The sequence below is a fragment of the Gopherus evgoodei genome, chromosome 12, assembly GCF_007399415.2.
Source record: "Gopherus evgoodei ecotype Sinaloan lineage chromosome 12, rGopEvg1_v1.p, whole genome shotgun sequence".
Taxonomy (NCBI): domain Eukaryota; kingdom Metazoa; phylum Chordata; order Testudines; family Testudinidae; genus Gopherus; species Gopherus evgoodei.
In genome coordinates this window covers 5,488,122-5,510,451 of record NC_044333.1, presented here as the reverse complement: position 1 = coordinate 5,510,451, position 22,330 = coordinate 5,488,122, and the positions used below count along the sequence as shown (strand labels likewise).

Here is a 22,330-nt window from a genome sequence, read left to right as displayed (position 1 = left end):
ATGGCATTTGGTCTAGGGTGTATAGTAGGTGTGTTAGTGCTAAGGGGTGTCTGAATGGACACTGAAGGACGTACTGTTAGATGGCTTATCTACACGTCCCTGCTTCTGTGGATTTGTGACAGGTACATTGTACAGCCCTAACTACATCACAATCAAGTCTGTGCTTTAGCTAACTTAAGCAATAAAAAAAATCCCCAGGAAACTAAATTTCTTATCCCCATCCTGGTGGAGGACAGTCCTTCAGCAAACTGTCTGAGACCCTCCTCTGCTGTAGGAAAAAAATCTGACCGATATAGTGGCTGATGAAGGTGGTTTCACAGGGCTGGCCCTCAGTCTGCTTTAGGGGCACAGCTCATAAGCTTCTGGTCATGACCAACAACAGCTAAAATATTATCCCAAATTCCGTTTGAGACTGCTCCCATTGCACCAGATCTTCTCAAGAGCCACCTCTGCTGTGTTGTGCGTAGACCATTTTTTTTTAAAAAGACAGTCAATGAAAGATTGGACTGTCAAGAACAAAATTTCAGCCAGAGCCCACTTTAAATGGCTTCCTTTTAGAAGGATGTGAAAAGGAAAACCTGTACCGACAAGTGAAAGAGTGTGAACGAACAGTGGGGTTTTTCAGACCAAAAGGCCACATCCTAAAAGAAAAGCTAGAATAAATGCACCATTTTAAGCTTGGCCTGGAACCCTACACCTATGCAGTTGCTACTAAGTGCCTTTGATTTTTTACAACAGCCAATTTCCTAAACCAAAAGTGGAAAGAAAAGCTTAATCAGAAGTGTGGAAAAAAAAATCAGGAGTTGTGTAAGAACACTTTGTGAGATGCCTAAAAATCTACAATTCCTCATGCACAAAAAATGCCCCCTCCCCGCCCCAAAAAGCGCAAGCTGTAAGGAGTACAGAGAACTTGAATGATTAATAACTATTAATTCCTTTTGGCCCTTAAACATTAGAAAAGCTCTCCACCTCTGTTTATCCCAAAATAGGATCTACCTAGTAAGTAAAGACAATAGGAAAATAATTCGCATCATGAGACACTTTGTCTGAGGCCCCACAGGGCAGCTAAGATTAGGATTTCCACTTCCCAAGAACAGAAAAAAGGCTGAGTAAACGCTTTGGCAAGAGTCTCTCATTATTTGTATATGGATAAAATCTTTCACCCTCCCAACCTAATTAAGAAGAACTCCAAACAAGTTGCCAAGCACTATGCTTTGCAATGCAAAGTTGCCCACAATGAATGGATCAAGAGATGGGTGGGGAAGCTGCGAGAAATAACTTGTGAGATTGGAGGTCATATAGGCACTACTTGTTAATTCAAGAAATGCAAATCACATGTTTTTACCCCAAGTGACAAAACAATACATTTGTTTGCCTTATAAATCACATACATCGTGTTTTCTCCAGTCATGTCCTTCACCTCAAATCAGAAGCTGCACATTTGTCTGCCCTATGACTCAGACAAACTCTAAGTGAATGTTTATTGTTCTGTTGTAAGCCCTAAATAATGTGAGATGCTCCTATACAGTCAAAGAATGTATGAAATACAAATGATTGTTGCAGTCCACGAGACACAGGCATTGTACAGCACAAAAAGGAAAGTTAAAGAATCACAAACCAGGGTATAAGTTTGATTTATTAAAAGACATTGCTTGATTAAAATGAATCAAATATAAAAAGCCTCCGATAAGACATGGATTGAAGAAATTTGTTACACTCTAACACTGTCTTCTGGATGCCAACAGAAGCAGCGAGATGAAATCTGAGCACCCGGTTGGAAAATAGCCAACAGAAATCAGCTGGTGGTCCCCTCCCAAGAGCTGTGGAGTGTGGGACCCCAGAGCTCACTGGACCTCCATGGTCAGCCTCGCCTCTTGTCCAGTGTCCTATGACCAAGCATGGACTGAACCCACTAAGCTGCAGAATCCCAGTGTGACAGGTGCCTGGACCAGACACATGAAAAAAGGGCTCTACTCTCATCCCAGGGTTAACAGGATCAGAAGGAGCTGGGAGGGGTTGCAAGTGCTTTGGAGGATAGGATTAAAATTCAAAGTGACCTGGACAAACTGGAGGAATGGTCTGAAGTAAATAGGATGATTTCAATAAGGACAAATGCAAAATGCTCCACTTAGGAGGGAACAAATCAGTGGCACACGTACAGAATGGGCAATGACTGCCTAGGAAGGAGCACCACGGAAAGGGATCTGGGGGATTAGAGTGGGATCACAGCTAAATGTGAGTCTGTGCAACAGTGTTGCACAAAGAAACAAAACAAAAAAACCACTTAATTCTGGGATGTATTAGCAGAAGTGTTGGAAGCAAGACATGAGAAATAATTCTTCAGCTCTACTCTGCGCTGATTAGGCCTCAACTGGAGCAGTGTGTCCAGTTCTGGGCACCACATTTCAAGACAGACAAATTGGAGAGTCCAGAGAAGAGCAACAAAAACAATTAAGGCTCTAGAAAACATGACCTATGAGGGAAGATTGAAAAATTGGGTTTGTTTAGTTTGAAGACGACAGAGGGGACATGATAACAGTTTTCAAGTATATAAAAGGTTGTTGGCGGGAGAAAAATTGTTCTCAACCTCTGGGGATAGGACAAGCAGCAATGGGCTTAAATTGCAGCAATGGTAGTTTAAGCTGGACATTAGGAAAAAACTTACTAACTGTCAGAGGGGTTAAGCCCTGGAATAAGTTGTGTAGGGAGATTGCGAAATCTACATCATTGGAGATTTTTAAGAGCATGTTAAATACCTGCCAGGGATGGTCTAGATAATACTTAGTCCTGCCAGGAGTGCAGGGGGCTGGACTAGACGACCTCTCGAGGTCCCTTGCAGTCCTACGATTCTATGATTTCAAAGACTATTTCTTCTTTTGTTCTTTACCATCTGTAACTGAGGGCTACTTTGCTGAGTCCACATTCTTTAATGAGACCTCACATAAACCACATTTTAGATGTTAACTAGTGCTAGATGCATTCCCTCCTTTATAAGTCCAAGCAAATTGGCCTAGAGAGATTTGAGCCGTAACTTCAAGCAATCGCTTTTGATATTCTAAATTTGTCCCTTTTGGACCAATGCATTCAAATAGCAGGGCCCATATATTCCCACAAGTGCCTTAAAAACAAGTACATCCTTACTCCTTGGAGAAATACTGGAAGTGTGATAAGTGTGTTTGGTACCAAAGAACTGATGGTTCATTATTATAACTATAATAAGGAATCTTGGAGATCTGCAGTGTTCCTTGGCATAACTGCTGAGCCGCAGTCACAGTCTGGGGCAACTGATTGCAAGCCAGTATTGGTGTGATCAGTACACACCTAGAACATTGGTTGTGTCTATACTTCACTGGTGAACCACTGATGTGGTTCTGGGTGCATTAGTAAATTGATTGGTTAAGAATAACCCAAATGTTTCAATTTCACAAATACTGGTCGAGTTACAAGTTGATCTGAAAAGAACCTAGTGTTAAAGTTAGTAAGCAAATGCTCCCTGGACTCAATAAGAGGGGGTTATCCTATGAGATTCATTCTAATATTGGCTATAACACTATCAAATTGGCAAACCTAGTTTGTCAGATTTCCGCTTTAAAATTTAACTGGCATCTTGGCAAAATGTATAAAATTCACACACACACACACACACACACACACCCTTCATACTTACAAAGCACCACAGAAAATGGAAACTAGGATCAGCTGATGACAGTGAATATAAAGCACAGTTAATAAAGGAAGTTACAAAAGGTTTCTGCAGGAAATGTGGCCTGTAGGGTAAAAAACAAAAACAAAACAAAAAGCATAAAAAGAATCTTAACACTGGTATGGGTCCATCCCTAGTTACAGATAGTAAGTTGTTAGTAATAAAGCAGAGAAGATAGAATATTTATTAGCGGTATTTAGAAAAGCTGGATGATGTATCATAATGAGAAGGTACTTTCTATTTCAGTAGTAAAGAGGATTATAAACAGCATCTATTCAATTTAGATTATTGAAAATTAGCAAGCACAGAAAACTTGCACACATGGGTTTTAACCGTTTACCGAGGAGCTCTATGGATCTTGATCATTTTTAATAAATCTTCAAAAACTTGGGGACAGGGAAAAATCCACTATTGCCCCAATATTTTAAAGGGACAAATGGGATAAGCCAAGCAGTTATTGTTCAGACATCGAACCCAAGTGAAAACAATGAACGGGGTGATACAGGACTATCAAAGAAAGGAAATATAATCTATACCAATCAATAGGATTGTACAGAAAATGGATCTTGTCACATGAACTTGGTATCTGAAGAGATTACAAGTTTGGTTTATTAAGGTAATGAAATATACTTTGATTTAGCACAGAAAGTGATTAAAAACTAGCACTACATAAAATCAGTGTAGCACAGTGGGTCTCAAACTTTTTTACTTGTGACCCCTTTCACATCGCGAGCCTCTGAGTGCGACCCCCACAATAAATTAAACACACTTTTTTATATATTTAAAACTATTATAGATGCTGGTGGCAAATGGAGTTTGGGGTGGAGATTGACAGCTCGCGACCCCCCATGTAATGACCTCGTGACCTCGAGAGGTCTGAACCTCCAGTTTGAAAACCCCTGGTGTAGCAGATATTCAAGGGATTATAAACTGGCTGACATGTCTCAAAGTAATTGTCAATGGGGGGTGTTTCAAGGGGAATCTTCCAGGGATCTGCCTTGGCCAATCTCAATTCAAAAGCTCTATCAAATATGCAGGAAAAAAAAATTATTGATACAGCTTGTAGACAGACTGGTTGGGTGATAAATAATGACTGATCTCACACACAGCACAATCTGGCCTGCATGGTAAGAGGAGTACAGAAACAGGTATTTTATTACAGCTAAATGCAGACTTGCGAATCTAGGAACAAAGAATCTAGGACACACTTACTGGTTGAGGGGGCTGCATGCTGGAAAGCAGGGACTCTGAAAAGGACTTGGATCACGGTATTAGCCAACCGAACATCAGCTTCTAGCATGATGCCGTGCTAAAAGCAGCTGCCGTGACCCACGATGCATAGACAGAGAAGGATCAGGAAGAAGGTATTACCTGTGCATATTGCACTGCTGAGACTGCTACTGGACACTGTGTCCAGTGCTGGTGCCCAAAGTTGGAAAGGGTTCAGAAAAGAGCCCTAGGCAGATTCAAATACAGGGGCATTTTGGGCAAAGCGACGGGTTAGGAAAATCACATCTGCAGCACCATTATGAATGGATATGAGTGAGGCAAGAGTGCATGTGTCAAAGCCAGAGGAGGAGGATGCTGGCAAGATGAGAACCTGGACAAGAGTTTTAGCTGTGTGGACGGATAGGAAAGGCCAGATCTTGGAGACATTATGCAGAAGTAATTGGCAAGATTTAGAGACACTGACTTGGAGCTCTCCTTTAGCATCCAGCCAAAGATGGCACTCAGGTTACAGGCCTGGGCACACAGGTGTTGTCCCCAGAGATGGAGAAACACAGTAGGGGGGGAGGGAGAAGATTAGGAGCTCTCACTTTGCCAGGTGGAAATTGAGGTAACAGCTAGACATCCAAAAGGAGATATCAAAGATTGTAGAATAGATCATAATGGCCTCTTCTAGTCTTAACCTACAAATCACTTGCAAAAAAACACCACTTCAGCCCACTCACTTTCCAGCAAAGATTTCCTCCAGGTTCGCTGTGGAATTGCTGTACCTTTCACTTCATCTACATGTGAGGAGGGGACCAGTACAACTGGGAGTGGATAGAGAATACAAGGGGGGGACAGGTCTCCACTCCCAGACATCTGCAACGAGTCTTGAACTATTTAAGCTTTGCAGTTGGCCTCTGATTAATCTTAGTGCAAGTGAACAGTCAGACTTGTATGCTGCCTTATCGTCTGTTAAACGTCAGAGCCACCTATGCACACAAGGCTGCTTTTTGGTGTGACCACACTAGCGTGGCAGCTCCTGGGGTTTATTTTAAGCTGGAAGATCTCAATGCCCATGGAAAGCTTTGAAAAGAAAGATTAAGTCAGTCTGTACTGAAGCAGATGTTGGCAGTTGTATTAGCAGGGGAGACACCTGGAGAACCTTTGGAGTGGAAGCCTTTGGAATACACATCTGCCCACGGCACTGTGCAGCCAGAGAAGGCTGTCAGCAGGATCCGAGGGCAATTTCATCACAAACTTGTGAGCCTACAGCTGTTATGCCCATCAGGTGAGAAAGGCCCTTTCAAGTTAGGAAACTCAGCAAAGTCTGCTTCCACGTGCCACTATGGAGCAGCTCGTACTCACGTGATGAAGTCCAGGAAACTCGCCAATGGCTCATACGCGTGGTTCCTCATGTGACGAAACTCCACCACCATCTTCTCCTTCAGCTTGTCATCTATGACAGACACAGTAAGGGGGGAGGCTTCGTTGGCCAGGAAGTTCCCATAATCCGTGCTCTGCAGGTGCAGCTTCAAATCTGAAAAGCAGAAACCACTATTCAGGATATTTTAGTTCTGAACTATTACAGAAGAAAAAGTTCCAGCAAACACTGTGCTTTGATCTGAGTATTCCCCATTTACGCTGGCACACAGTGACACCTGCTGCTCAGAGAGGTACCTCTGCTTTTCTATTGCATAATTCAGCTCATTGTAATTCCTACCAAGTGCAAATCCAAGCCCACGAAGAAGCCAGCCATATATCTTAGTCGTAAATTTGTTTTCCTCAAGCAATGCCCTCCCCCTCTACCCTAGAAAAAAATTGAGAGGCCTCAAACACATCTGCCCTCTCTCCCCTTGACCATTTAAAGTTGCACCCCCCATGTTTATAGTCCTGTGTGCTGATAATCTGCCTGCGTTTGAGGGCTACTATCATTCTTAGAGATGTATCTACAAGCACATTTGAAAACCAAATGCTTTATTGTGCCCAGCAGTGCTTTGGCCTCAGACTTCATTGCAGGGACCCTTCTCTGTGAGTTTTTAATAGGGAGAAGTCAGGATCTAATGTGGCTCAGATACAGTTATGATGAAAAGGATACATGTGTAAAGAGGCGCATTTGCTCTGTGCATGGTGCCTTGTAAAGATCAAGACACCAATTTCGGAAACCAGGGGAACCCAGACCACCACCCTGGGAATTTCAGAATCTGCTGAAGTGGTAGCAAAGTCAGTTTCATTTTGCAAGCAGGTACTGGTCATCAGCTGGATCTGAGTAACACTGCACTATGTTAAAGTCAAGACTTATGTCAAGGGGAAGAGATGGTGCTGGGGAAGAACAGAATGTGTTCCCTTGGGGAGGGAACGCCTAGTACGAGAGAGTCAAGAATATCTGAATGATAAAGCAAGTGTACAAGTTGACTCTCCAACTCCAGACACCAGTTCTGTTCCTCAGCTCCCCCTGCAATGCCAGCTGACCCACTGCAAGTTGCGTTGCCAGCAATCGGATAACCCCAATGTGACAATCTCTCCTTTGTCAAGATAAACACTTTTGGCTCAGGTAAGATTTTTGATGCATCTCCATGGGGACTCAAAAATTTTAAGTAATTTAGAATCGTTTCTCAAAGGGTTACTAGTTGCTCTAGTACAGTGTGTTCTTCTGCCTTTAGCTTCATCTTGTCAGAGCATTAGTGAGGCAATGCCATTCTTCTAGGGACTAAGGGGTTGGAGGTAGAAAGGGATAAGCAGGGAAGTTTAGTTGAACCAGATGTGAACATGCTATTCAAAAACCTCTTCCTGGTTTCTTGGAATCCAAAGTGTTTGAGATACACAATTCAGTGGTAGTGCAAGAGTAACAACGCAGCTTTACACCAAGAATAAGAGTAGCTACCAAGGTTGGGTACATATCCATCACCACTGGAAAGACTCAGAAATGAGCTAGGTATGTCTAAGGGCCTGATTTTTCTAAACTGTGCCCTTAACCTGTATGCATAATTACAGCCAGCTGCACATGCAGTTACTCAACTACACAACATTCAGAGTACAGTTATCACTAGACAGCATTCAATGGATCATACATTAAGAGGATTAAAAAACCAGCTGATGGAGCTCAAAGTAATTTTAAAAGGAGAATACTAATCCACTGAGGGCATTTCCAGTGGGGGTCTGGCAGGGACCTGTGCTTTTCCCAATGCTATTCCACATCATTTATAAAGATACTGAAGAAAATATGAAGTCACTGCTAGTAAATTTTACAGATTGCATATTAGTGGAGCACTAAATATGGAGGGATCGTTTCTACAGACCAATCTGGATGGCTTGGTCTGTAGAAATGGGTTCATTTGAATACTTTAACAAACCAGGATCCAAAATTTAAAAATAGAGACTGTAGATCTTGCATACAGGAAGCGGGCATATATCCTGGAAAGCAAAGACTCAAAGGGACTTGTATATTATGGTTTCCACCATAACACCCAGAATGGGAAGAGACTGTCTAGGAAGGAGTACGGCAGAAAGGAATCTAGGGATTATAGTGGACCACAAGCTAAATATGAGTCAGTGTGATGCTGTTGCAAAAAAAGCAAATGTGATTCTGAGATGCATTAAAAGGTGTAATGTGAGCAAGATACGAGAAGTCATTCTTCCGCTCTACTCTGTGCTGGTTAGGCCTCAGCTGGACTATTGTGTCCAGTTCTGGGCACCGCGTTTCAAGAAAGCTGTGGAGAAATTGGAGAGGGTCCAGAGAAGAGCAACAAGAATGATTAAAGGTCTTGAGAACATGACCTATGAAGGAAGGCTGAAAGAATTGGGTTTGTTTAGTTTGGAAAAGAGAAGACAGACGGGATATGATAGCAGCCTTCAGGTATCTAAAAGGGTGTCATCAGGAGGAGGGAGAAAACTTGTTCACCTTAGCCTCCAAGGATAGAACAAGAAGCAATGGGCTTAAACTGCAGCAAGGGAGGTTTAGGTTAGAAATTAGGAAAAAGTTCTTAACTGTCAGAGTGCTTAAAACACTAGAATAAATTGCCTAGGGAGGTTGTGGAATCTCCATCTCTGGAGATATTTAAGAGTAGGTTAGATAAATGTCCGTCAGGGATGGTCTAGACAGTATTTGGTCCTGCTATGAGGGCAGGAGACTGGATTCGATGACCTCTCGAGAGCCCTTCCAGTGCTAGAGTCTATGAATCTACGAAAACCAACCCAACTTGAGCACTGCATCATGGAGTGCTAAAAAGATTAACAGTCTTTGGACATATTAGCAGGGAAATCTCGAGCAAGGTAAGGAGGAGGTGACATTACCTTTACATACAGCACTGGTAATGCCATTGCTGTGTCCAGTTCTGGTGTTCAAACAAAGAATATTAAATCAGAAAAGGGTTCAGAGAAGAGCCACAAGAATAATTCGAGGTCTGGAAAACCTACCTTACAGTGGTTGACCTCCTTGACTCTATTTCGTTTATCCAAGAAAAGGATAAGAGGTGCTTGACCATGGCCTGCAAGTACGTACACAGGGAGAAGATTTCTGACAGTGAAGGGTTCTCAGCTAGCAGACAGAACAAGAGCTGATGACGGGAAGCTGAAGATGGACAAAAATTCAGCTAAAATAAGGTACAATTTAACTAGGGATGTGGTGGATTCTCCAGGATTTAATCTTTTAGAAAGAGATCTAGTGTTAAATTCAAGATACAATTTCTGCATCAAACCCATAAGAATGGCCAAACTGAGTCACACCAATGATCTTGCTAGCTTAGTGCCTTGTCTTCTGGCAATGGCCAACACCAGATGCTTCAGAGGAAGTGAACAGAACAGGGCATTGAACAACATGATCCATCCCGTTGTCCAGTCCCAGCTTCTGCACTGTACAGGTCAGATTAGATAATCGTCCCTTCTATTAATTTAACTGTCCATTAGCATGTGCCTTTGAAAACTCATGGCAATCAGGGAAGGTCCTGGACAATTGGAAAAAAGGCAAATATAGTGCCCATCTTTAAAAAAGGGAAGGAGGAGAACCCGGGGGACTACAGCCTCACTTCAGTCCCTGAAAAAATCATGGATCAGGTCCTCAAGGAATCCATTTTTAAGCACTTGGAGGAGAGGAAGGTGATCAGGAACAGTAAACGTCGATTCACCAAGGGCAAGTCATGCCTGACCAATCTCATTGCCTTCTAGGATGAGATAACTGGCTCTGTGGATATGGGGGAAGCAGTGGACGAGATATACTTTGACTTTAGCAAAGCTTTTGATACGGTCTCCCACAATATTCTTGTCAGCAAGTTAAAAAAGTATGGATTGTATGAATGGACTATAAGGTGGACAGAAAGCTGGCTAGGTCGTCGTGCTCAACAGGTAGTGATCAATGGCTCCATGTCTAGTTGGCAGCTAGTATCAAGCAGAGTAGCCCAAGGGGTCTATCCTGGGGCCAGTTTTATTCAACATCTTGATTAATGATCTGGATGATGGGCTGGATTGCATCCTCAGCAAGTTCATAGATGACACTAAGCTGTGGGGAGAGGCAGATATGCTGGAGGGCAGGGATAGGGTCCAGAGTGACCTAGACAAATTGGAGGATTGGGCTAAAAGAAATATGATGAGGTTCAACAAGGACAAGTGCAGAGTCCTGCACTTCGCATGGATGAATCCCATGCACAGCTACAGACTAGGTACCAAGTGGCTAGGCAGCAGTTCTGCAGAAAAGGACCTGGGGATAACAGCAGACGAGAAGCTGGATATCAGTCAGCAGTGTGCCCTTGTTGCCAAGAAAGCTAACATATTGGGCTGCATTAGTAGGAGAATTGCCAGCAGATCGAGGGAGATAATTTCCATCTATTCGGCACTGGTGAAGCCACATCTGGAGTACTGCATCCAGTTTTGGGCCCCCTGGTGATGGAGTAGGGACTGTGTGTGGGGAGTGGGAGAGCAGGGGAGGACTTTAGGGGATGCACAATGCCAGGGCCTGTAACCTGAGCTAGGTAAGGGAGGGGAAAGGTCAAGACCCTTGCCCGGGAAGGGAACAAAGGAAGGGAGTGGCAGGAGGGAAGCAGTTTGGAGTTTGGGCTTGGGGCTGTGTGGGCGGAATTCAGGGTATCCTAGCTAGGATCCAAGCACCCTGAAAGCCCAGAAGGGCTCGATGGAGGGCTCCTGACTGTGCCTGCAAGCTCTGCTGTAACCTGTGTTCCTGTTGTCCAATAAACCTTCTGTTTTACTGGCTGGCTAAGAGTCACTGTGGGTCCCAGGAAGAGGGGTGCAGGGCCGGACTCCCCCACACTCCGTGACAACTGGCGATAGTGGTGGGATATACTGCACCCCGTGGACGACGCTTCCTGTAGTAAGTGACTGGGGAGCAGTAAAACAAAGGGGTGATTAACCCCTGGGAGTGTGTGCCCAGTGAGAAGGACTTTGCAGTAACAGGGTCCCCCGGGGGATTGCAGCGAGCGGTCCCAGGGGCGGAGGAGTCTACAGCTCGACCCTGGCAGAGAGGTGGTGACCTCAAGAAGGGCTGGTGCACTAGGGGTCCCCCTGAAAACCATGGGGAGCAGCAAGCACCCCGGCCTGTGAGTGGCCAGCAGGAAGATGTATGCCAAGCTGCGCAAGTGTGACCTGCTGGAGTTGTGCAAGCAGAGGGGGCTGCGCCCGGGGAGATGCACCAAGGACCGGCTGATTGCACAGCTGGAGGAGGGAGACCGCATGACTGAACGGAGCCCTGTCTCTGAGGGAAGCAGCCGGGCAGATGCAGCACAGGCACCAGTGTCTGTCCCCGCTGGGAGTGATCAGCCGGCAGACGAGGGCTTCCCGAGACCCCCCCTTCCTAGGCGTAGGGGAAGGGCAGGGAGGAGCCCAGTGAATACCGAGGGCACTGTGACTCCCCCGGCCAGCAGGGGATCCTCCCGGCGAAGCTCACCCCCCAGCAGGGGATCCTCCTGGCGACACTCAGCATCCATGGAGTGGATGCGGCTGGAATATGAAAGGCAGATGAAACTGGAGGAGCTCGAGTTAAAGAGGCGAGAGCTGGAGGAGAAGGTGAACCAGCGTAAACATGAGGAGAACCAGCGCTAGCGTGAGTGGGAGGAGAAGGAGAACCAGCGTAAACATGAGTAGGAGGAGAAGGAGAAACAGCGTAAACATGAGCTGGACCTGGCCCAGCTGAGGAGCAGAGAGGCCCCGGCTGCGGTGAGCGAGGGGGGACCCAAGCCTACAAAGAGCTTTGATAAGCACTTGCTGCCCCGGCGTAAGGAGGGGGAGGACATAGATACCTTCCTGACGGCCTTTGAGAATGCCTGCGAGCTGCACAGGGTTGACCCTGCAGACAGGATCGCAGTTCTCACCCCCTTACTGGACTCCACAGCCGTGGAGGAGTACAGCTGACTGAAAGCCGGGGAGGCAGGGGACTACGAACTGTTCAAACAGGCCCTGCTCCGCGAGTTTGGGCTGACTCCTGAGATGTACCGGAAAAAGTTCAGGAGCCAGCATAAAATCCGTGAGGTCACATACCTACAACTGGTCAACCGGGTGCAGTGGTATGCCTGCAAGTGGACAGCTGGGGCCCAAACTAAAGAGGACCTGCTTGACCTATTCATACTGGAGCACCTGAACGAGCAGTGCCCATCCGACCTGAGGCTGTGGTTGATGGATCAGAAGCCAGAGAACCCGCAGCACGCAGGCCAGCTGGCCGACCAATTTGTGGACAGTCGGGCAGGGGATGGCAGGGAGGAGTCTCGAAGGAGCAGGCCTGCCTCAACACGGAGAGAGAGTCATCATGGGACCTCCCAGCAGGAGCCTATGGAGAACCCCCCCAAAAGGGGAACATCCAGCGTCAGGTCCCTCCGACCCACTCAAGGGGACCCACGAGATATGGGCTGCTATCGCTGTGGCCAGCAAGGCCACACACGGGCCCAGTGCCCCAAGCTCAGGGACAGACCAAGCAGACCCAAGCCACAGAGGGTGGATTGGGTAAAAACCCAATCTGAGGAGGGGCTATATTCCCAGGAAAGCGGGGCTGGCAACATACCACCTGTGGATGCTCCAGGCTCTGGGTTTTTGGTTTACTGGGTGGGCGCGGGGCTGCCCCTCCAGAAAAAGTGCATTGTTTCACTGGAGGTAGATGGGAGGAAGGTCACTGGGTACTGGGACACGGGCGCAGAGGTGACGCTGGCCCGGCCCGAGGTGGTGGCCTCGGATCGGATGGTGCCTGACACCTACCTGACCCTGATGGGCATGGGCGGGACCTCATTCAAGGTGCCTGTGGCAAGGGTACACCTGAAGTGGGGGGCCAAGGAGGGCCCCAAGGATGTAGGGGTACACCAATATTTGCCCACGGACGTGTTGATGGGAGGGGACCTCGAGGACTGGCCTAGTAACACCAAGAGTGCCCTGGTCGTGACTCGTAGTCAGAGTCGGCAAAGGGCACTGCACCCCGACAACGGGGAAGGTACTCGACCCGAGGTGCAGGACCCTAACCCAGGGAGCGAGGAACGCCCAGGGGCACGGTTCAGAGAGGCTGCGGCCTCAGACCCAGCCAGCAAGAGAGAGCTGGTCCCCATCCCTGTCCCAGCTGCTGAGTTCCAGGCCAAGTTGCAGAAAGATCCCTCCTTGCGGAAGCACAGGGACCAGGCTGACCTTAGTGCAGTACAGACCATGAGGAGAGGTTGCAAGGAGAGGTTCTGTGGGAGAAGGGGTTCCTGTACCGAGAATGGGCTCCCCTAGGGGAAGCAGAGTCATGGGGGATCAGGAGGCAGCTGGTGGTTCCCCAGAAGCTTCGCCACAAGCTGCTGTACCTGGCCCATGACATCCCTCTCGCAGGGCACCAGGGAATCCGGCGCACCAGGCAGAGGCTGCTACAGAACTTTTACTGGCCTGGGGTCTTTACCCATGTCTGACACTACTGCCAATCCTGTGACCCCTGCCAGAGGGTGGGGAAGGCGCGGGACAAGGGGAAAGCGGCTTTGAGGCCTTTACTCATCATAGAACCACCTTTCCAGAAGGTGGCCATGGACATAGTGGGACCTCTCAGCAAGATGACCCGGCTGGGGAAGAAATACACGCTGGTGGTGGTGGAGGATTTTGCCACTTGCTACCCTGAGGCGGTGGCCTTGTCCTCTATCGAAGCAGACACAGTAGCAGATGCGCTGCTGACAATTTTCAGCTGGGTGGGGTTCCCCAAGGAGGTCTTAACGGATCAGGGGTCTAACTTCATGTCGGCCCTGCTCCGGTCCTTATGGCAGAAATGTGGGGTCCAGCACAACTGGGCCTCAGCATATCACCCCCAATCCAACGGGCTGGTGGAAAGGTTCAATGTGACGCTGAAGATGATGCTAAAAACATTTATGAACCAGCACCCACAGGACTGGGACAAGTACTTACCTCACTTGCTGTTCGCGTACAGGGAGGTACCCCAGGAATCTACCGGGTTTTCACCTTTCGAACTGTTGTATAGAAGGTGGGTAAGGGGGCCCCTAGACCTGATGAGGGATGAACGGGAGGGGAAGGCCGCTCCCGAGGGAAAGTCAGTGGTGGAGTATGTCCTGACCTTCCGGGAAAGACTGGCCGAGCTCATGGGCCTGGCCAGGGAGAATCTGGCCCGAGCCCAGAGGAGGCAGAAGGTCTCGTATGACCGCACGGCACGGGCCCGTGCCTTCGCCACCGGGGATCAGGTGATGGTTCTCATCCCCGTGAGGAGAAAAACTCCAGGCCGCCTGGGAAGGGCCCTTCAAGGTTATCAAGCAACTGAATGAGGTAAACTATGTGGTGGAGCTGTCAAACCAGGCACATCACCGTCGGGTGTACCATGTGAACATGATGAAACCATACTATGACAGGGGGAATGTGGCGTTGGGCGTGTGGGGACATTGGGAGGGGCAGGGAGATGACCCCTTAGTGGATCTATTCCCTGGGACAAAAGCTGGTCCCCCCCGGGAGGCGATTCCCCTCTCTGATCAGCTGACCCCGGGCCAGCATGCTGAGATCAGAGGGGTGCTGCATCTATACTGACAGCTGTTTTCCAACCAGCCTGGATGCACTAATTTGACTGTCCACCAGGTGGAGACCGGGTCACATCCCCCTATAAGATGCTCCCCTTTTCGGGTCACTGGTAAAACTGCCCAGGATATTGAAAGAGAGGTCAGGGACATGCTGGCTTTGGGGGTGATCCAGCCGTCTTCCAGCCCTTGGGGACCAGCACCACTGGCGAGGCCCAAGAAGGATGGGTCAATCCAGTTCTGTGTGGGCTATCGAAAGCTCAATGCCATTACCGTATCTGATGCCTACCCCATGCCCAGGCCTGACAAGCTCCTAGACAAGCTGGGAGGTGCTCGGTACCTCACCACTATGGATCTTACAAAGGGCTACTGGCAAGTGCCGCTGGACGCAAATACCAGGCTGAAGTCGGCCTTTATCACCCCTCTGGGGCTCTACGAGTTTCTGACCGTGCCCTTCGGCCTCAAGGGAGCGCCAGCCACCTTCCAGCACCTGGTAGGTCAGCTACTGAGGGGGATGGAGAGTTTTGCCATGGCGTATATTGACGACATCTGCGTCTTCAGCCAGATCTGGGAGGACCACATGTCCCAGGTTAAACGAGTGCTGGACCGACTCCGGGAGGCTGGGTTAACCGTAAAGGCTGAGAAGTGCAAGGTGGGGATGGCTGAAGTATCTTACCTGGGCCATCAGGTGGGGAGCAGCTGCCTGAAGCCGGAACCAGCCAAGGTGGAGGTGATCAGAGACTGACCCGCTCCCCAAACTAAAAAGCAGGTCCAAGCCTTTATTGGGATGGCGGGGTACTATTGAAGGTTCGTGCCCCACTTTAGTGCCATAGCCGGCCCCATCACCGAACTCTGCAAAAAGGGGAAGCCAGACAAGGTGATCTGGACTGAGCAGTGCCAGGAGGCTTTCCGGGCACTGAAGGAGGCTCTGGTTAGTGGCCCAGTTCTGGTAACCCCAGATTTTGACAAACCCTTTATGGCGTTCACCGACGCCTCAGACGCGGGACTGGGGCAGAGTTAATGCAGGAGGATGAAAAGGGGGAGACACACCCCATCGTGTACCTGAGTAAGAGGCTGCTACCCCAGGAGCAAAACTACGTGGCCATCGAGAAGGAATGCCTGGCCATGGTGTGGGCACTTAAGAAGCTAGAGCCATATCTCTTTCGGCGACACTTCACCGTGTACACCGACCACTCTCCCCTGACCTGGCTGCACCAGATGAAAGGAGCCAACGCCAAGCTCCTGAGGTGGAGCCTGCTCCTGCAGGACTATGACATGGACGTGGTCCATGTGAAGGGAAGTGCCAACCTGATTGCGGACGCGTTGTCCTGGAGAGGGGGCCATGAACTTCCCCAGGTCACTGGGCAGAGTGACCCCGCTCAGTTCAGTCTCGAAGGGGGGAGAGATGTGATGGAGTAGGGACTGTCTGTGTGGGGAATGGGATAGCAGGGGAGGATTTTAGGGGATGGACCACACCGGAGCTGTAACCTGAGCTAGGTAAGGGAGGGGAAAGGTCAACACCTTTGCCCGGGAAGGGGGACAAAGGAAGGGAGTGGCAGGAGGGAAGCAGTTTGAGTTTGGGTTTGGGGCTGGATGGGCGGAATTCAGGGTATCCTAGCTAGGATCCAAGCACCCTGAAAGCCCAGAAGGACTCGGTGGAGGGGTCCTGACTGTGCCTGCAAGCTCTGCTGTAACCTGTGTTCCTGTTGTCCAATAAACCTTCTGTTTTACTGGCTGGCTAAGAGTCACTGTGGGTCCCAGGAAGAGGGGTGCAGGGCTGGACTCCCCCACACTCCGTGACACCCCCTACTATAGAAAGGATATGGACAAATTGGAGAGAGTCCGGCAGAGGGCAACGAATATGATCGGGAGGCTGGGGCACATGACTTACCAGGAGAGGCTGAGAGAACTGGGCTTATTTAGTCTGCAGAAGAAAAGTGGGGGGTGGGGGGTGGATTTGATAGCAGCCTTCGACTACCTGAAGGGGTCACTTTTTTAAGCTGAATTGGTTTCAAGTACTTGGCAACCTTCCCACCTGAAGAACACACCAAGCGTGCTCCAAGCTCACACAGTGAGCTACTTCTCACAAGTCAGCGAGCCCTCGTCTCAGTCACAAGCTAATAAGTCTTGGACAACACCCCTGCTTTTTCACTTCCCACAGGAAGGACTTGTTGCTTCTGCTCAGCCTCCCAGCTGCTTCACACAGCAATCTCAGTGGTCGAAACGGACAAGAGCGTCACGGCCCATCCACTACTAGGAATATCAGGGCCTGCCCAGAGCACTGTACCATCCTCCAGCTCCATCCTTGATACTATTGGAACCAGACCCTTATCGCTGTTTAGCTATGCTGCTGCCTGATACACTGATGCCCCCTTCAACTCAAAAGCTCCCTGAACAGACACTTAGTTCTTTCCTCGGGGACCTGTCAGAAACCTGTTCCCTATCCCCACATCCCTCAGTCCAGTGACAGATCACCCAGCTAGGTCCAGCTCATGGGAGGGGGCAGGGAACATTGCTGAACTGCAAGCCCTGGTCAGGTGTGGAATTTACACCCATCCCCCAGGCATGACCCCATTGACCTGACTGGCGCTGCCCCCCCAAATATGGACATCAAACTATGCCTATGGCCCTGCTCCGGTGGCCAATGTAAAGGCCACACCCACAGCAACATCTGTGGCTGCACATCTGCTCCAACATGCTCTCCCTCTCTGTCCCAGGGAGCCAGAATCAGGCCCCTGAATACCATATTAAAAGAACATCATAGGCGTGCGCACAGGGTGTGCCCGGGCACACCCTAATGCCCACGAGCCAGATCCAGCCCCTCAGGGCTTTGGATCCAGCCCACGGGATTTGCCCCCCATGGTGCTGCAGGCCCCACACTGCTCTTCAAAGAGGCCACACCATGTCCCTGGGGCAGCAAAGGGCTCTGTGCATTGCTCCAGGCACCACCCGCCACAGCTCCCATTGGCCAGGAACATGGAACCACGGCCAATGGGAGCTTCGGGACAGGGGGTATCTGGAGGCGAGGCGAGACAAGGGCAGCGTGCAGAGCCCTATGCCCGCCCCCCAGGGGCCACACAGAGACATGTGAGCAGCAGGATGCGGTGAGCAGCACAGCTTGGTGCCAGGGCAAGCAAGCAGGAAGTGTGCCGCTGCAGGTGAGTGGCACTGGGCCAGAGCCCGAACCCCCTGCCCTGAACCCCCTTCTTACACCCCATACCCCTCCTGCACCTCCTCAACTCCCTGCCCTAAGCCCCCTGCCTGCACCCCAATTCATCTTGAGACCCCTGCTGCACCCTGCACCCCAACTCCCTGTCGTACCCTGCATCCATACTGCACCCCAACTCTCTGCCATACCCTGCACCTATACTGTACCCCAACTCTCTGCCCTAATCCTCCTGCCTGCACCTCACACCCCTTCGGCACCCCACCCCCTGCTGCACTCCGCACCCCTCCTACACCTCAAACCACTGTCCTGAGCCCCCTCCTGCACGAAGCATCCATCCTGCACCCCAACCCCTGCTGTGCTCCCTCCTGCACTCCACACTCCTTCCCCCAACCCTCTTCCCTGAGCCCCCTCATACACCCCGCACCCCTCCTCTGCCCCAATCCCTTGCCCTGAGCCCCCTCCCGCACCTCAACCTTTACAATGTTCACCTTTTAAAAAAAAAAAAGGAATGAAGTGTGCTGCGCATGCCTATGAAGTACATAAATACGTGTCCCATTCTCAGAGGTGCTCCGCATGCACTGCTCCCCCTGAAATCTCTCGGGAATCACCCAAAACAGGCAAGTCTGTTTGTCAGTGAATTTCTTGGTAAGGCATTAGCTGTGATTTCCAGGCCCCCTACAGACACGCAGGGACCACTGCACTACTAACTCCCAACAGGTGAGTTTTATTTGCATCAGCGTTGCTCGAATCCTGTTTAGATAACAGGCGAAGGAGCAGTCCAAGCAGCAAGCTCTGCACAGCAACCTCTCAACGGGAAGGCTCTGAGGAAGCTTCCATTAGCCATTTGTTTGGACCCCTCTGCGCTGCGTGCGGAGCTACTCGGAGAGGAACTCATTTCAGTGGCACGAAAGCCAGCTGGAATTGTGAGCACGATAGGGAACCCTGGAATGGAGTTCTGTGAGAGGGGAGCCAGTCCAACAACTCTGCAAACTAGAAATCAGTTTCAACTAGGCGCCTCCGCTGTCTGTTAATTAACATCCAAGCACACTGAGCACTCTCCCAAAGGCTGGTATAAACTCTGCTTTCTAACTCCCAACTCTGTGGCCCAGATGCCTCAGACAGGCATACGTGGGCCGCAGATCGACTTGCGTTCCTGCACCCACAGGGGCCAGTCACCTGCTCTCAGCCAAGGAGACTAGTCATTTTATAACAGTGATCACCAATCACTTCGGTCCAATGGTTTGCACCACCCATCCACGAAGGAAACAGTGGAAAACCTGCCCCAACAGCCAACTGCTGAACAAGTCTCCAGTGTGCCAAACGCTGGCTCTGGGACACTCAGTGGGAATGAATTTTCGGTGGAGTACGTGCAGAGGAGCAACAGCAAGAGCATCCTCGCTTATGTTAGCCACCACAATAAGGCAGCAGAGAAATGGGGGATACCTAGGGAGACGACTGGCAACGCCCCTTGTTCTTTGGGTTCCTCACACTTTCATTATAATCCCCCCTTTTCAGCGGCTTGTGACTTTGCCAAACAGTGACAATTCAGGTGGGTTTCCCACGCTTGGCCTCTGCCTCAAGAAATTAAGTTTCGGCGGCGGCGGGGGGGGGAGAGGGGAGAACAGTTCAGCCATTTCTGAAAACAAGATTAAGGGAAGGAGGAACTTTCACCAGGTCAGACTGCTCTGACATTCTGGGTTTGGGGAGGAGGAACCTGAATTTTGGCCGGGGCATCCACTTGGGTCAGACAAGTGCCTCTGCTCTTCCCCTGAGCATGGCCAGCTATGGCAGCGCCGCAAGTGCCAGAAAATTGTCATTTGTAAGAGTTCAACAACTTGTCAGAGACCTGCCCTTTTGTCTGCTGATCATCCCATGCAGAGAGTATAAAGACTGCCATAACATGCACACAAGAGGGCTAAATGATGACTGCATTCAACCAAGCATTTCTTAACCTTTACACGTTTGACTGTACAACCTTGTAGTTATTTATATGTAATTTACAACATTGTGACAACATGCTCAGTGCTGTAAGGAAACAGAGGACCCAGTCCTTGCCATGTGGCGCTTGCAATCTACAGCAAGTATTTTGTCCTTACCTGTAGGATTGTTTTGTCATAGTCACCTACCAGTCTGAGGGAGACTACTGGGTCACCACATTCACAGGTACTCCTGGAGTCAGCTCACTGGGTCAAAGCTTGGCACCCAGCTGCTATCCAGACACATGCTCTCAACTTGCACTATCCACCCCATATACAACCGCCACTGTTTGGATTTTCACTCAACAGTTGTCAGGATTTGAGGGCTTCCAACTGTCCCTGTTTAAGGAACTTTCAGGTAAGGACAAAATTGTCTTCTCAGGCCCAGGTAATCTATCCATCTGAAACAGTCTACTGGAATTAGCAAGGCCCATGCAACTCAGAGGGAAAAGAATTAGTTTTTTCTAGATATTTCAAAAAATTTGAGAGGATTGTAGGCTGCAGTTTCATAAAAGAGCCAAGCAGAGACCCAGGCTGTGGTCTTGCTGATTTCCTCACTGGATGCATAACTTCTTTTAGAGTGGAAAGAGACCTTGAAAAACATGCTTAGAGAGACTGGGAAGAGATTTACCAGCCTTCCCATAAGATTGAAGCACTGCTTCCTGGACCCACGAGGAGACAGCTATTTTAGAGCAAAGTTGTTAAATACCCAGCCCAGTGAAGGAGTTGTGGCCACATGCCATTCATTTTCTGCAGAATCTACACCGTCATTTAAGTGTTTAGCCCTTCTGGCTGTGCAGCTACCCTTCCAAATGTGACCCGACTCCACACTGATGTGTTGCCTTCCCACGTCTTTGGATACTCTGAAGCAATGATTCCAGGAGGTGAACTCCCTGCCCCACATTTGGGCATTTTGGAATTTGGTTTAGCTTTCCACTGCCTCCATTTCCCCTTGAAAGCTTCCCAGCTGGCCAAGCAGGTATCTGACATGAGCCTGTCAGGATCTGGCACAGAGCTAGCCCTTGCCCAGGTTCCTAGATTACATTTAAGATGGCAAAACTAAAGTAAACCAGAAAAACCACTTTACTTGCATGTGTGTTGTGCTGGGTACTTGACTCTCAATGGGAGTGCTATAGTTTAACAAAAGACCCTCTGTCAACCTTAATAGTTCCTTGCTTAATATGCAAGCCACACTACAACTGAGAGAACAGAAAAAAAAATTCTCTCTAGTTCCTTTTAAAACCCACCCTTTCCCTCTGCATAAAAGCCCTAGCAGAGAAAAAGAACATAATATTCCTACTGGCTTCTGGATTCTTATCTTATCCCACCACTACCACCATGTCATAACTCTCCTACTCAGATCTGAACCTTAGAGTTCAGAACATGAGAAGCTAGCATGAAACCTCCAAACTTAATTACCAGCTTGGATCTGATATCGCTGCCACCAGCCAGAATTCCAGTGTCTGGCTCACTCTGATCTCTCCAAAACCTTCCCTGGGGAACCCCCAAGACTCAGATGCCCTGAGTCTCACCACAAAGGGAAATAACCCACTTCCCTTCTCCCAGATTTCCCCGCCCTGGGTACTCTAGGATATTCCCTGCTTCAAGTCCCTGAAACACAAGTACCGAGAGATCAATCTCTCTCTCCCCTCACCCAGAGGTTATGCAAAGTCAGGCTTAGTAAATCTAACGGAGATTTTCCCCCTCCCTTCGTTTCTTAACCTTAACCAGTGAAAAACACTCAAACAGGTCTTTAAAAGAAAGCTTTATATAAAAAAAAAGAAAAAAAGGACATAAAATGGTCTCTGTATCAAGGTAACTATATACAGGGTCAATTGCTTAAAAGAAAAAAGGAATAAACAGCCTTATCCAAAAAGAATACAATTTAACACATTCCAGCAACTACACACATGTAAATACAAAAAAAAAAACAATATAAACCTATTGTCTTACTATCCTTGTACTTACAATTTGGAAACAGAAAATTAGAAAGCCTGGAGATAGAAAGATCACTCTCAAAGCCGAGAGGGTCACCGAACCAAGACAAAAAACAAAGAACTCACACCCAAAACTTCCCTCCACCCAGATTTGAAAAAGTCTTGTTTCCTAATTGGTCCTCTGGTCAGGAGTTTGGTTCCCTTTGTTAACCCTTTACAGGTAAAAGAACATTAACCCTTAGCTATCTGTTTCTGACACAGGGACACAAAAACTGGAGTGGTGAGGGTGATCTGACTGGGTGGGTCACAGTCTGGCACTCATGGCATAGTCAGAAGAGTGCATGCAAGGCAGTGCTCTGAACTACATCCAG

General features: G+C 48.8%; 1 protein-coding gene across 1 annotated transcript in view; it reads right to left on the bottom strand.

The window, feature by feature from the left end:
* ATP6V0D1 (ATPase H+ transporting V0 subunit d1) overlaps positions 1-22,330 on the bottom strand; it is a 90,094-nt gene that overhangs the window by 38,059 nt on the left and 29,705 nt on the right. The window contains exon 2 of the mRNA XM_030581351.1: positions 6,281-6,452. Coding sequence (XP_030437211.1) covers positions 6,281-6,452 — 172 coding nt within the window. The remainder of the gene's footprint in view (positions 1-6,280; positions 6,453-22,330) is intronic.